This window comes from Cupressus sempervirens, chromosome 9 (genome assembly GCF_028749045.1).
Source record: "Cupressus sempervirens isolate cs-2001-9-10 chromosome 9, ASM2874904v1, whole genome shotgun sequence".
In the NCBI taxonomy this organism is placed as follows: domain Eukaryota; kingdom Viridiplantae; phylum Streptophyta; class Pinopsida; order Cupressales; family Cupressaceae; genus Cupressus; species Cupressus sempervirens.
The window spans coordinates 540151010-540167105 of record NC_143126.1 but is presented as its reverse complement, the minus strand read 5'-3'; the positions used below and the strand labels follow the sequence as shown (position 1 = coordinate 540167105).

At 39.0% G+C, this 16096-nt stretch overlaps 1 protein-coding gene across 4 annotated transcripts in view; it reads right to left on the bottom strand.

The window, feature by feature from the left end:
- Positions 1-16096, bottom strand: part of LOC149539754 (phosphoenolpyruvate phosphatase-like) — a 357723-nt gene that overhangs the window by 284107 nt on the left and 57520 nt on the right. For 2 of the 4 annotated variants that reach the window (XM_089800958.1, XM_089800959.1), the window contains exon 3: positions 6127-6327. The exons of the other annotated variants lie outside the window; for them this stretch is intronic. In XM_089800958.1, coding sequence (XP_089657084.1) covers positions 6127-6327 — 201 coding nt within the window. The remainder of the gene's footprint in view (positions 1-6126; positions 6328-16096) is intronic. 4 annotated transcript variants of the gene reach the window in all.

Genomic DNA, 16096 nt, shown 5'->3' with positions numbered 1-16096 from the left:
GTAACATGCACCGTGAAGCTCATCAATCAACTCATCGATCCGTGGAATGGGGTACCTGTTCTTGATTGTCGTTTTGTTCAGCACCTTGTAATCAATGCACATCCTCAATGTACCATCCTTTTTTTCACCATCACAACTGAAGAAGCAAAAGGAGACTTGCTAGGACTAATGTGACCCATCGCAAGAAGCTCCTTGATGGTTTTCTCGATCTCATCCTTCAATCTCTTAGGATGCCTATACGGTGTAATCATCACGGGTTTAGCACCCTCCTCAACCTCAATGATGTGCTCAACACCTCTGTCTGGTGGTCTGCCTAGTGGAATGTCACTGAAGACTCTGTCATACTTCACTCTCAACCTCTGTATGTCTGGATGATACGCTATCTTATGATGTCCCTCCTGTGTAGGCATGATAGTACATACGGCTGCCCACTCAATGTCATCATGTCTGGCTAACCTCTCCAGCCATCTGAAAGAAATAGTCCTGATGTCTCCATTCCTGATGGTTCTCAAAATGTGTTGCTTCCCATCCACTACAAACTTAATCTCCATGTCCTTCAATCTAAAGGTGACCTCTTCCAATGAGCGCAACCACTCCATCCGAAGAACAATATCCAGATCACCCATGTTGACAACATGGTAGTCCGCCTTGAACTCATAGTTGTTCAGGCATAAGGGCAAATTTCTAACCATCCTGTTAAACTTAAGAGTATAACCATCAACAACTTGTACTCGTAGTCCCTCAAACTCCTCAGTCATAATACCACGATGCTCAACAAAATGTGCATCAATGAAATTATGTGTAGCGCCAATATCAACCAAAGTAATAACTCTCTACCCTGCTAGAACACCACACAGTCTAAAAGATCCTTCCTGCTGAATGTTAGAGAAGCATGCCTCATGGAAGTGCAACTCAGGCTCCTCCTTAGTCTCTGGAGTTTTTGCTTCTACCTCGGGCTTTGCATCACTATGATCTATCTCATGTCCAGAATTATCAAAATCTGAATCCTCATAGTAAGCCCACATAACCCTATTAGCCTTCCCCTTTAGGCCTCATAGGACAATCATGATCTTTGTCGTAGGGACCCTTGCAATAAAAACATAGCTTCTTCTTGCACAAATCATTCAATTTCTCCATATCCAAAGGTGCAATAGACTTACCCTTGGTATCTCGCTTTTTGCCCTTGCTTTTATCAAACTTCTTATTGTCCTTGAATGAAGAAGTGCTCCTGGAGGTTAACTTGCTGGAGGGTGTTGTGAGCTCCATGCTCTGTGCCTTCCTCATAGCCTCCTACAATGAAGGGGGATTGAATGCCTTTATCCACCCCTTTAGAGGTTCAGACAACCCCTCTGTAAATAGTATAACCAACCTCCTCTCAGACACATCCTGCACCATCACTAATAATCTCTGAAACTCACTGATGTAGACCTCCAAACTGTCTGTCTGTCTCAGCTGTGCAAGATCACGGAAGAAGACCTCTATGTCTTTCTTATCAAAGTGCTCTACCAATCTATCCACAAAATCCTAATAGGATGTCACCCGATTATGCTGCAATGTAACCATACCATGTGACCACCAATCATGTGTTGCGCCCTCTAAATGCAAAGTGGCATACTTGATAGCATCTATCTCTGACATAGGCCTCAATGCTAGGAATGTATCTAACTTATGGATCCAAGCTTGTGCTGTCATCTATCCACTGCCATCGAAAGATGGTAAGGTGAGCTTGCTAGCAGCTCACTGTAACTCCCTGTCCTAACCTTCTCTAGACCTCCAGTTCTACCTGCTACTCATGTGCTCTCTTCTCTGGATCAGGTAGTGATCAAAATTCAGCAACTCACGAACGTGTGGAGGTCATGTCTGCCATTCTGCATCTGTAGCTCGAAGATCATCCTAAAAGTCCTCTAGCATATCATCCTCTACTACCTCTTGGGTCGCCTCTCTAAGGAATGTAGGACATGTAGGCCTGTTTGTAGCCCATGACCTGTGCCTAGGATCACCCCGTGAACCTGCTACACTCCTGTTATGCTGCTCGGGTGTCCTCCTACCCAATTCCTGATTGCTCGGCTGAGCAACTCTCTCCATCATAGTAGGCAATGCATGTATAAACTAAACTATCTCCTGTTGTCTAGTAGTCATAGCCCGGTAGAAGTTTCTAGCCTCATCATCATCAGTCTTGGGGACTTTAGGTGGACTCTGTGACTGTCTTTCACCCATATTAAGTATATCTCTGAATTCTTGTTCACCCTCAGGTGCTGCTCTCCTACGTGTATAATACTTCTGATACACAAAAGCTGAAGGATGCATAAAGATTTCTTACCCAACAGGATGGCAAGAACCTGGCTCTGATACCACTATAATGGCCCTTGCCAACAGGCCACTAATAACCACTAATACTGAATTGTGAAATTTCGTCAAACACTTGGCATGCAAACTAAATACATTGTTGAAAGTAAAATGTTGAATAAAGGAAATCGTTGTGCAACAAATCTACTCAAATAACTAATGTAAAATAGTGCCAATACATTCATTCAATGATAACCAAATGCTTTTACATATGATATGCGATTTTCATCTGAAGGTATTACAACATGGCACATTACAACAAAGCCTTACTGGCTGAATGCAACTGAGAATTTCTTGCAACTACAAACTGAAATGAAAGAACCTGGATTGAGCAAATGTTGGAAGCAGAATGCTGAAGATGAAATGATGAAAAATGCAACTCCAAACTGCCCTCCAATTTGCTGGCTATATGGCTTGCAGGTACAGCCGTACATGTACGGACTAGTACGGCTCCTGGCAAAAATAAATGCTTGGCTAAAAGGTGCTGAAAATGATATGGAAATAATCGCCAAGCTCCAAGGAAAATTCTCCCAGAAAATAAAAATCAAACTCTCGGCCACTAGTTAGATATGAGCAAAAATGTATGTCTAGGCTGAGAATCGAACCCTGCTGAAAATGCCCAAATAAGCTCAACTTGAAGTAGCTAAATACCACTTTCAAAGTGCGACCCTTCAAAGGATATTTCACCTCCTCAGTTATGCAAATCCTTAGGAAACTCCGTTCCCAGAGATCAAATGACAATTTGCAGACCAAGATGGTGCCACAAATGCTCAAAGAGGAAAGTAGTGTAAACTCAAAACTTGTCCAAATGAGAGGCCAAGCACCCTATTTATGCACTTTTCTAAGAAGCCTCTAAGAACTTCTAGAAGTATCCATAAAATATTCTTATGAAATCCCTTTATAATGCACTTTTATAAAAAGTAACTTTATAAAATAAACAGTCTAACTCAACTCAAAATTATAATATTTTGGCCCCGCATAACACATAAAATTAAAATATAATAAACCCCATCTCTCCAAGAGAAAATAAGACCATCCAATCCCCAAATAATCATTAGAATGACTCTCTCACCAATAACATCTGCCTACGAGAGTCCATGATAGGAAAATTCACTGAAAAATAACATGTCACTTAAAAGGGGACATTACAGTCGAATTGATTAAGGTCATATGATGTCACCTGATGGTGACCTAGAGTGGTGTATCAATGAATAGTTATGCAAATGTTGTTGAGGGATGTTATCTAGAATCTAATGTAATAACCCTCAATGGGTGATAGCTTAATTAAACATCAATTTTCTTTAACAAGATTAATGGTTTGACATTTCGTCAAACACTTTGCATGAAATCTCTATTTCGCTGTCTTTTATATTCATATTACTTCAGCTTGCTTGTAATGCTTCAAATTTAGTTTAGACGCATGCAAATGGTTATTAGATGTCCATACAAAGAAGCTGAAGTACAAATACAATCTTTATTGATCATTGAAATACATACATGTGATTTCAGCCTACGAAATGTGCATCTACAGCCAATTACATTTTTACAAACACTTGGCATGCAATATTATGAATAAAACACATAACTACAACTCTCATGAAATTCGCAATTAAATGAAGAACCTATACGTGACTGTTGTAGATATCAAATTACAGCAGATTTGTATAAAGAACAACGTACAACAGTATCCTCCCTCCAACTTAAGGCAAATCGCAGTGAGCATGTAACAGACGCTGCCCCAATAAAGAAAACATCAAACTCGAAAGGAAAACGCAGGTTTGCAACTTATAATTTTTATCTCCAAACCTTTTCAAATCAGACCAATTCACTCACAAAAATCAGCTTCTCTTGTACAGTTAATGCAGTTGAGAAGACAAATCAAATTGCTATACTTCAGCAGCAATTTGCACTACGAATTTCAGACAATCTTTCACTATACTTCAACAGTGGATAACAAATCCTAAGAACAGACCCTTATACTTCAGCAAGGGCACAAACTTCATAAGCTCATAAAACCATAAAGGTAACAAAAGCAAATAAATATTCAAGTGTGCTTTTCCCAATGAAATGAGCTCATATTTATAATGCCTTTGTTGACAAAAGTTTCCAAAAGAACTCAACTTCTGAAATTGTGAAAGTTTCCCAAAAGAACTTAACTCTTGAAACTTTCCAACTTAACTCTTTTGGCAACATTTAATACTTGGCTTAGGCATGATATTAATGAAATAAATGGCCCCTTCCAATGATGAATCAACCCTCAACTTAAGTGATATTATAAAGTTAAATTATAAATTTATAATAAGTCATTTAATGATCTATTGATAATTTGGCCACTAAAAATATTATAACTCCCAAAATACTCATCATTTAAATATTTCACACCTATTATTCTTACATGTGACCAAATGCACTTTCCAAAAATAGAAAAGGTCTATCTCAATCAATACCCAACTTACTAGAAATAGTAAGTACACAAAACTAAGCCCAAATGAAGTTTCATCTGAGCTAAACGAAGACCAACCTATGACTTATTGAATTGTGCAGAAGATAAGACCCTCCCAAGCAAAGCCACTGGCTCAGAAGACCCTCTATCTACAATAATTAGGTTACGAGGATCACAATAATAGGATAATCTCTCAAACTCTAATACTGGCAAAATTGGGGACGTTACATCTTGACAATGAAGGCATGAGGGAAGGCTTTTGTATGATAAGGAAGGTGTTTCTGTCGAACGTCAATAATGAGGTAGTGTGCAAATGATGTTCCCAAACCATCTATCAAATAGATGAACATCAAACAGCAGACACATAGAGATTTGCCACACGAGAGAATTATCAATTTGTCGCTTAAACAAAAATTACAGCTACAAACAAAGATGATGTTTCAGATGTGCTAGATCCGAGCAAAGTATACCAAAAGTAGAATACGGTAGGACTAAAATCCACCAAAACTACACAAGCCAAATAGGGAAGATCTTTCACTTTCGTATTGGTAAACAAGCAAAACTCCCAATGGAATTCACAATACAAAATAAAATCCAAGACACATACCAAAACGCATCCTAGCCGCTGGTCATAAATACCCCATCGGAGGAAAACTCCTGAGGCACACAACAAGTGTCAACACGGCAACAAACACCTATGAGAAAGAAAAATGGGTCCGAGATATACGTAAATCAATCAGAACCCCAAATACAATTTTTTTTTAATTTTATTAATTTGGGCCACATATTTATTAATTAAAATAATTTATTTAAGGTCCTTGTGATAATATAATTTAAATTTTGGGACCAAATTAATTAATTATTTTAATTAAATTGTTACAAAAAAATTAAAAACATCACATTTCTAGAATTTCTCCATTCGTACTACTATTGCTTCAGTGACAAGAATGCATTATGTTCTTTTTTGTCCCTCCTTGTAATTTGCATGTAATTTACTTCTTCCTTCCTCTACTAGAAGATGTGACTCTTTTTTGAGTTCTCTAATATATTGTTATTCATAATTTTATGTAGTTTGATCGAAATGACCTAGCTTGATCATTTAATAGGAAAAAAAATTCTATTTCAGTTGCTTATTCTATCTCATTCTTCTTTCCTTTATCCGATTGGTGATTTACTAAAGTAGTTTACTTTTGTCTTAAATAATTCCCATTTTTTCATATTGTTACCATTTCTTCACATTGCACTATGGGTGATAATTCATAGTGTTCTTGATTCTAATTCTTGCAGATTGATTACAAAAGTAAAACTCATCCAGTCATACCAGGTAAAAACAGTACCTCGAGATCATCAATAAGACAATGATGGATGAAACCAGATGTATACTTGTAAAATGTGTAGTTTGTTACTAAGCCTTCTACATGATGATCATATGTATGCTCTGTTGTGCCATAAACCACCTCGCTGGATCCAGGCTCTGATGAGGTCACCCAAGACACAATAACTGCCTTTCCTTCATAATCGCCTTGAGTGATATGGACCTGTTACGATGAAATGCCATCAGACTATCAGACTTTTCAAGCATGAAATCCCATATTAGGCTGGAAACAGAACAATTAAGCTCTTGCACCAAAAGTTTGCTTACAATTTATCCTTACAAAGATTTATATTTAATATTATAAAAGGAAGATCATGTTAGACTAGTGCAGTGTAAGGAAACATTTACAGGAAGAGACCTCAATCATTAATAGAAACAACGACAGGCAAAGTGTGCAGCTCTGCTAGTGCAAAAAAAGAATATGACATTCTAGATGAATATAAAACTCTAAGCTTGTTATTTTATTATTTGATGTCTATTTTCTTTTATAGGTTTTAGAAATTCATGGCTCTTGATACCCTATGTAGGAGAACTGGATAAGGATTATCCTAATTATGCACATAAGCCAAGATATATATATATGATACAAACATCAGAAGAAAAAATATATGCTTTTGGAGTTCCTGAAGACAAGATAATTACAGTTGTGTATAATATAACTCATGGCTGTAAATATAATCCATAGGGTACTGATGCATCTTCTGTATACTCCGCTAACATAATCATGAAAATTGGTACTGATTAAGGCTCTTGTTGACATTTCATGTCACCCTTAGGTCCTCCATTTCATATAACCAATCAAAGATATCAGCAATGAATCTATACCCCTCTAGAAAATTGGTTAAAGCCATAAGGCTTTAACCCTAAACCCTTATCTTCCTTGCCTTAATAGTGTTTTTCAACATTATAATCTCATGTTGAATGGACCAGCTGATCAAATCACTTAAGAGTTGCTGGCTGAAGTCGTTTCCCACATCTGCCAACTGGCCTTCCATGTAGAAAAGTTCCTTTTGTCAGTCAGTCCTTTGTTGTTTAACCTTATTACTAAGCGACATGGCTCCCTCATCTCTCAAATCCCTGATCAAAAAGTATCATCATCAATATGAGGAAATCCAAAGCCCATCAAAGAGACTTAGCTTATTGGAGGAATGATCTTTCAATCTCTTTGACCTCCAATGTGGTTTGGTCACATATAGAAATGATAGCAGGTATTGAAGAAATATTGACCATTAAAAAGACTTCTATTGTCTCCACAATCCCCTATCAAGCTTAAATAGTAACAAGTTGGCAGGACCATAGATTAAAATCTCACTGTTTTATTGCCGAGAAGTCTACTTCTCGTGAGAAGTTTTTGGTGGCGAGAAAACTCTAGTTTTTATCGCCACATTAGGGGCCCGAGAACTTGAAAATATCGCCGCAAGAAGTTGGCGAGAAGATGGCGATATATCGCTAATTTCGCACAATAACTTATCGCGGGCAGCGTCTAGTATATACTTGCGGTTTAAAAAATGCAATTTCATTGTTTCATTTGCTGTGTTTGGCGTCTTGGGTGGAGGAGAAGGGTTTTGGAGCAGCACTTAGGTGTTTGGCAGTGATTTGTAGCAATTTCCAGCGGATTAGGAGTCGATTCGAAGCTCTTTCCAAGCAAATTTGGATCCATAAGTAAGTTTCTCAATTTTATTTTCTTTTGAGTTAAACTTTTTTTTGTCTTCCCATACTTGCATATCTTGCATTTGAAATGTTCTCTAATACATTTTACGGTTTTAGAGTGTAATGTAAATGAGTCATGACAAAGACCTAACACCATCTTTTTGCAATTTTCCCAAAAACAATCAAGTTCTTCTCAATAATTTCAAAACTTTAAGGCTAATACATTTTTTGTTTTATTCTCTGATTTTCCAGCAAATATGGCTTCCTCTGCATCTGGGTCAGCTGCAGCATCTCCCAGTGGTCCCGTAGCATGTCCATTTGGATTCATAGGCACGTGCCCTAAAGGGGCTAGAGACTTTGCATGGAAATATGACTTTGAAGGAACAGAGTATAATAGTGTCATATGCATGAAATGTGAAAGACAAATCCGTGAAGGCATATCTCGTTTGAAGTACCACCTTGCTAGTATAGAAAAGCGTGACACAAGGATTTGTGATGCGACTACGGAAGAAATAAAAAGGGAGATGATTGCTTTGCTTAGTGCCCAAGAAGAGAAGAAGTTGAAAAGGGAAAGGGCAAAATTGACTATGAGGGCAGCCATTTACGAATCACAAGGTATGTTTCCTTTTAATAATCATTTATTATTTTCTAATCACAACTAATGCTTGTGCTAAAACAATTATCAATTTATCATGATTCATAATGAGATAATGTGGGTTGTGTCATGTGACTAGGTATCCTAGCCACCCTTGATGAAGAAGAAGAAGTAGTTGAGGGGATAGTGGGCTCTTTTCGTGGCCCAAGGATTCACATACGGAACACACCTACTACTCGTGGCATGTCCTCGGGCTCAACTTCCACATCTGTTGGATCTAGTAGACCGCAAAACTCTTCTATTGATGGTTATTTTGTGCATAGAAACACACATAGAGCACAACCATCATTGGAGGGTACTAGATGGAACCGTGATGTGCATGAGCAACTTGACATTCAATGTGTTGATTCTTGGTTTTTTAAGAAGCTCTCCTTCAATGTTGCAGCAAGTCCATATTTTCTGAATTTTGTGACTGGTTGTACGATAACAGGAAAGGGCTACAAAGCACCTACTCCTATAGCCTTGAGTGGGAGGTAATTCACTTATTTCAAACTTTAATACTTTTACAATTTTACAATTTACTTGTTTTTGTTGAAAGTAATTTTTCTTAATCAAACTCGTGTACTTAAAGTGAATTTCATTTTTAATTTTGTGCTTGTAGATTGTTGAAAGATGTTGTTTGTAGGGGTAAAGATGTGGTTGAAGAGCAAAGATTAGAATGGAAACAGTGTGGCTGCACCATACTTTCAGATGGATGGACGGATGGAAGAAACCATACCATCATCAAAATTTTAGTTTCTTGCAAGGATCAAGTAGTCTTTCTTAAATCCTTGGATGCCTCGAACAAGATAAAGACACCTGAGACTTTGGCTCGAATGCTAGAGAATATTGTGATAGGGGTTGGGGCTGAAAATGTGGTGCAAATCATAACCGACAATGCAGCGGCATATGTGGCAGCAGGTAGGATCTTACAAGAAAAGCATAATTCACTCTTTTGGTCTCCTTGTGCAGTGCATGTTATTGACCTTCTTTTGGAGGATATAGGGAAATTGGATTGGGTGAAACCGGTTGCAAAGGAAGCAAGGACGATAACAAAATATATCTACAATCACCCTTGGGTCCTTCGCTTGATGAGAGACTACAAAGACAAGGAGTTGGTTAGACCCACGGTCACAAGATTTGCAATGATTTTTTTAACGTTGCAAAGTGTTCTTAAACATATGAATCCTTTGAGGCAGATGTTTGTGTGTCCAAAATGGCTACAGTCAAGTTATTCAAAGAAGCTCGATGGGCAGAGTGTTGCACGCATTGTGTTTGATCTCCAGTTTTTTGAGCGAGCTTAAGAAATTGTGAATGTGAGTTGGAAACTTCAAAATTTGATTTTTTTTTTTTGTATTTATTAATCAAGTCTTTCATTATTATTTTATAACCCTACTCTTTGAATAATAATTGATTTCTACTTTTCAATTGTAGGTGGTGAAGCCCTTGGTTAGAGTTCTCGCTTGGTAGATAGGGAACAAACCCCAATGGGGTCCCTTTATGAGGCCATGGATAGGGCGAAAGAGGCTGTAAAAAATAAGTATAGGGGAGAGAGCCTAAAATTTCAGCCCTTATGGGATATTATTGATAGGAGATGGAGCAATCAGCTCCGCCAACCCATTCATGCAGTAGGGTATTTCCTCAACCCTTGTTACCGCTTCTCTCCATCATATGCGGACCCCAATGGAGAGGTCATGGAGGGTTTTAGTGAATGCATGGAAAGGATGGTACCCAACATTGCGGTGAGAGACCTCATTGTGGCCAAGATGGAAGTGTATCAAACTGCAACGAGCAAACTATTCTCCTCAGCCTTGGCAAAGAGAGGCAGACAAACTCAGACACCAAGTACAAATTACAATATTTGGAATTTTGAGTCTCTCACATGCATGTTAAGTAGATAAATAAGCTACAAAAACTTGTCTTCATCTTGCTTTCTAACTCTTTAATATTTATCTTGCAGATGCTTGGTGGCAAAATTGGGGTGGTAATGTCCCAAATCTGCAAAAGCTTGCTCTTTGTATCTTATGTCAGCCTTGTAGCTCATTTAGTTGTGAGCGTAATTGGAGCTTGTTTGAATCTATTCACACAAAGAAGAGGAACAAGTTGGCACAAAAATGCCTAAATGACCTTGCCCTTGTGCATTATAGCCTCAAGTTGCACATAAGAAAGGTAATGGCAACAGCAACTAAGCCACTTGATCTGGATGACATAGATCCTTTTGGCGATTGGACAGCACAGGAGCAGCCTTCATTGTTCACTAAAGATGAAATATATGGGTTGGAGAGAGAGGCTATGGAGGAGGGTGGTTTTGCAGTGGGACTAGACAACATTCAGGAGGAGGGCAGTGAGAATGAGGAGTCTGAGGACAGTGACAGTGAGCACAATGATAGTGAGGATGAGGATAATGAGGAGTCCTTGCCAGGGCCAACACTAGCACCACCAGAGACAACTGCTACGGCTAGAGCTGCTAGACCCCCTCCCTCTCCCATAGTTTTTACTAGAATTACTGGGATGGGGAAGAGGAAGATGTGGACTAGTTTCATATTGAACTTGACATTTGTATTTGCTTATGTTTTGACAAAGACAATTTGGTATTTACTATTTGTAGCTTGTTTCAAAGTTGAGAGTCTGTAGACTGTAACTACATCAGCATTCCACATGAGGATGTGATTTTGTTACTTATTGCATTTATATATATCTAGATCAGCTTGTTTGGTTTGTTTACTCATTTACTGACTCAATACATGCATCTACTTTTTGAATTTTGTGAAAAAAATGCATTTTTAATTAAATTAAAGTCATTTTTTAAATTCTCGATATTTTCCCAAGAAGTTGCCAATTTTTGTCCAATATTTGCTGAGAAATTTTTTTTTGGCCTTGCCGAGAAGTGGCAGAGAACAAAAAGTTGAACTATGGGCAGGACCACATCCATCAAAGAGACTTAGCTTGTCTAAGAAAAGATCATCTCTTCAATTTCCGATCAACAAATGTTGTATGGCAAGTCCCCTTAATGCACCAGAGAAATGAGTTTCCTATCTCTCTGATCTCTAATAAAAGTTGTAGTCCTATACAGAGCTACAAGAGGTTTTGGGCATTGAGAGGACAACTATTTGGCCTCTTTGACCTCTGATGAACCTTCCTCAAAAGATGCAAAGTATTTTTGCTCATTAGAAGGATCCTCTTATGGTCTCTTCAATGCCTAAAGGTGAACAATTCAAAACAGACCTGCACCAAAATTTATCTCATTGTATCATGCAGATTGATAGCTAAAATGGCCCCATTGTGGAATTTCAAGGATTCTTGTCAAAGCTCTTCGAGAGAACACAGTTTGTTCAATCATCAAGGCTTATCCATTACTGACAGATGCGTTTTAAGCTTGCATTTTGTGGATTCTTAGCAGCTCTTGACTGTTTGATAATGCGCCAGTATCCTTCACTGACAATCTATATTTGAAATATGCAGCCCTAATTCAAATTTGAACAACCTCCTTTGCAAATCCATCGATTTCAAGGGCACCATTACTCCTATTAGGCTCTATATACACGATGAAAGACACTCTCTAGAACTATTTATGATCTGCAGGTGACTTTTCTCTAACGGAAAGAAGAATCACACCTAACCTCGTTAAAAAGTCGTATTCTTTCTAGGGTTTCTTCTTTTACCTATTGCAAAGGACATTCATTGTGGCTCCTTAAGATCAATTGCACACCAAGATCAAATCTTCAATCCAATCTATCTAATCAAAGGTTCATGTCACCAAAACCTAGTTAGGTTAAGATAGATAGCGAGGTATATGGTTTTCGCTTTTAGGAGACCAAACCGAGGATGCAAGGAAAAGACTTGAGTTGTCTTCGGTTGGCATTCGGGAGAAAGATGTACCTATGTTTAGTACAGCACCCACTATTCCTATCTGTAGTTCTTATGATGGACTTTCCACACAGGGACATGTGGATGTGTCAATGCCATTGGTGGGCACTAAGCTTTAGTATTGATGATTCTAGAGATGTTGGTGCGGATAGTGTAGGTGCTTTAGGAGCAGTAGTTATTGCTGATTATTCTAGCTCTCATGAGGAGTGGATTGTTATTGGAGATTTATATGTCAGTTGTCAAAGTGTTGCTACAATGCAATAGGCAGTTGCTTCCTTAGGTCAGACCAATGCATGTGTGGAGTCACCCAGTTATGATGTTGATGATTTGGGTGTTATAGCGGAGTTAGCAAATGTTGGTTTATGAGCAGTGTTATTGATTCATAGCATGGCATAAGAGTCATTTGTGCAGAATCGGGTGATAGCAACTAAGCCTCTGTCAAGTGATGGGGATATATATAGTATGGACACCTCTAATGATCCGTTTGAGGATGCTATGTGTTGTACTGAGTATGATATTCCTTGTTTAATATTGGGTGATGACTTCGAGGAGGTTTTGGACAAGTCCCAAGACCAGGATATACAGGGACTTTCTGCTGAGGAAGTAGTCATGCAAAGAGTGTAATACTATGTGGGCTTTCTCTTCTTCAGAGGAGGTGTCAGTTGAGGTACCAAGTAGTTGTATCTCGGTTGCAAATGTGTTCGAGGAGGATAGCACACATGCGGCGAGCAATCTACTGTTAAGGAGCTCTGGTTTAGTTTTGTATCATAGTGCAATTAGCAAGACAAAGAACTTGCATAGGAGTCATGGATTATAGAGACATCATGTAGCCAACTAGCTAAAGGTGAGTGATGGTGACATCTCTGCAACTTTTGAGCATTATGATACGATTCTTTACATGTTAGAAGCATATAGTTGGAGTTCTCTTATGTTTGATATGCACAGTGATAGTAGTCTTTCCCTAATAGAGGTCCATGTGCTTCAAGAGGCTATCACGATCTTAAAGCATAGTTACTCTTAGTTAGTTGCTGACAAGGATTACCTCCTGGAGTGGGGTAGAACCTATTAGGAGACATTGTTAGGGAAAGAGGAGGAGGTGGCTGAGTTCAACCAGGAGCTTGAGTTGATAGTGGACTCTCTTTAGTGTACTCAATTGACTCTTCAGGAGTCACAGTCACAATAAGATGAGGTTACAGTAGAGTTAGAGCGAGTACAGTCGGGACCATACGCAGACCCTATTCAGTTTGTTTACCGTACAGGTAAAATAAATGAACGCATACAGACAATGGAATATGAATAGCAGAATTCCTTAGATTATTCGCATATGCCAGAACATTACATTATGCTTGATAAGATAAGATGAATGATGATTTACAATGATCCCAGATGGGATATAAATACTATCTGCCGAACCTTCCCGAAGGAGTCTGTCGGCCACAAATATTATGTTCGTTACAAACTATTTACCCATCGGCTACATGAACACCGACGACAATCACTCCGTCGGCTACAGAAACACTGAGGACAATCCAGTCGGCTGACACCATCCCCCCCAAAAAGAAAAGTCATCTCCTGACGACTAACAAAATTAGGAGACAAGTTACAAACAACAAAGTCGGCTAACACAGTTGCATAGTGGTTGGTGGTGAGTTTTCTTCCACACTAGGGGATGAGGGGCGTGATGATGTGGCAATCACATCTGCGCAGGATATGGGTGCAGTAGCTACAAAAGAGGTGAGAGCATCAATTGAGGACTCCAATGTGATTCCTATTGTGCTACGTTTTTAGAGGGATCAGTAGTGGATTGCGGTGGAGCAAGTTGATGCTTCTACATATAATTTTTATTTTACTGAGTCATTCATGGACTATATGCTTGAGAGTTTAGATTTGCGAGAGGATTCCTACAAGATATCTGAGGGTACTCTCATTTGAGGCTCTCGTGCTATAAGGCGATTACTGGGGAAGATTGTAGAGACCTTGGCTACAATGCTTCCCAACAAAGATTTTGTGGTTGGGTTTGTTGAGAGGGTTTCCCAGTACCCTACCCAGTTAAGTAGTTCAGAGTCAAAGATAAGAGCAGTCTCTTGGTTCCCAATTTGATATTGATGAGCCCTTGATAAAGATTAGGGGTTTTAATCGGCATTACACTGTAAGGAGTTCTCATCACTTCTCTTTTGACCCATATGTAGAGGATTTGGTTTCGCGTCATTGTTTGTTAGCTCCAATTTCATACCATCATTATCGGATTGGTTAGCACCATCTTTTGCAGATGGGATCGACAGCTACAAGTTAGACCACTTGCAATATCTGTACACCCAAGGCAGTTTATCAAAGGTTGGAGTTGGTGATAGTGATTCAGGTACTTATGGTCATTATCATCTCTACAATACAATTTGGTGTGAGTATCAGTTTATGGGGACTCGGATGTTGACAAAGTTGGTATTTCAATTGGATTGAGTTCCAATGAGTTGTTACCGCAATCAACACCTACAGTTTATTTCCAAATGATTATATCATTGATATTAGTTATTTGGGTGTTGATGCTATAAGAGTTTCTTCTACACTGTCGGGATAGTACGCAATTCTACCCTTAGGATCCAGGTGGACTGTGTTCATTTTTCTCTAGGGTTACTTGGGGACAAGCAATCATAGGGAGGGAACACTATAATGTCCCCATTTAGCAAGTTCCTACAATTGTCTTGGTTTGTTCACCATCGTGACCCTCGAGAGCTGACAATGGGATTTAAGGGTCTCAGTTGTGGGGTTATAGGATTTCTAGTAGCCTATGGTGTGCTTTGGATCTGTTTAAGGGACTTACTATTTATAGTAAGTCAAACTGTCGATTCCGATGAGCTCAGTTGAGTTAGAGGAGTTGAGTAGTGCTCTCAATTTTTATTTTGGGCTTCTGGTTTGGGTTCAAAACATCTTGGAGAGAGTATCTATTTATAGTAAGTCACCTCGTCAAGTTCATTCATCGTCTTTCTTAATCAAGATCACTCTAGTTTTCTTAATTTCAATTCTAACACTTCTTCAATTGTGTTCTAGCTTTTAGGAGACTAGACCAAGGATGCAGGGAAAAGACTTGAGTTCTCTTTGGTTGGCATTCAAGAGGCAGATGTACCTGTGTTTAGTACAGCACCCACCACTCCTATTCATAGTTCTAACGATGGACTTTCCACACAAAGACATGTGGATGTGTCGGTGCCATTGGTGGGCACTGAGCTTCAGTGGATTGATGTTTCCAGAGTTGTTGGTGCAGATAGTGCAGATGCTTTTGGGGCAATAGTTATTGCTGATTGTTTTGGCTCTCTCGAGGGGTGGATTGTACAAATCGTACATTTCCATTTGCTACACTCATCATATAGATAACTCCTATCTACTGTACGGTCACCATTCAAGCATTATACAACTATCTTCTCAAATCATACGGCTACATCCTCTCATACACCGTACCCTTCAACTTAGTTATACCATACTACACACATAACATCACCATACAACACACACAACCCTGCTCACTGTACCTTCCAGCCTCCACCATACAATCTCCTAGACAGTACATCATCTTCACTCCTTTCGTACATCAGTTGTCCACCATATGGCATTACCGTACTGCCCATTCCTACTTGCGCCTTACAGACGGTGTCCATCCTACACCGTACAGGCTTCTTGGGCATATTGTACGCATAGTCCAAAGTAATTTATGGAAATCATAAGACTAGCATGCAGGCACCCCATTTTTTAAAGGTCAGTCGGACAACGGGACATTACAGTGGTATTA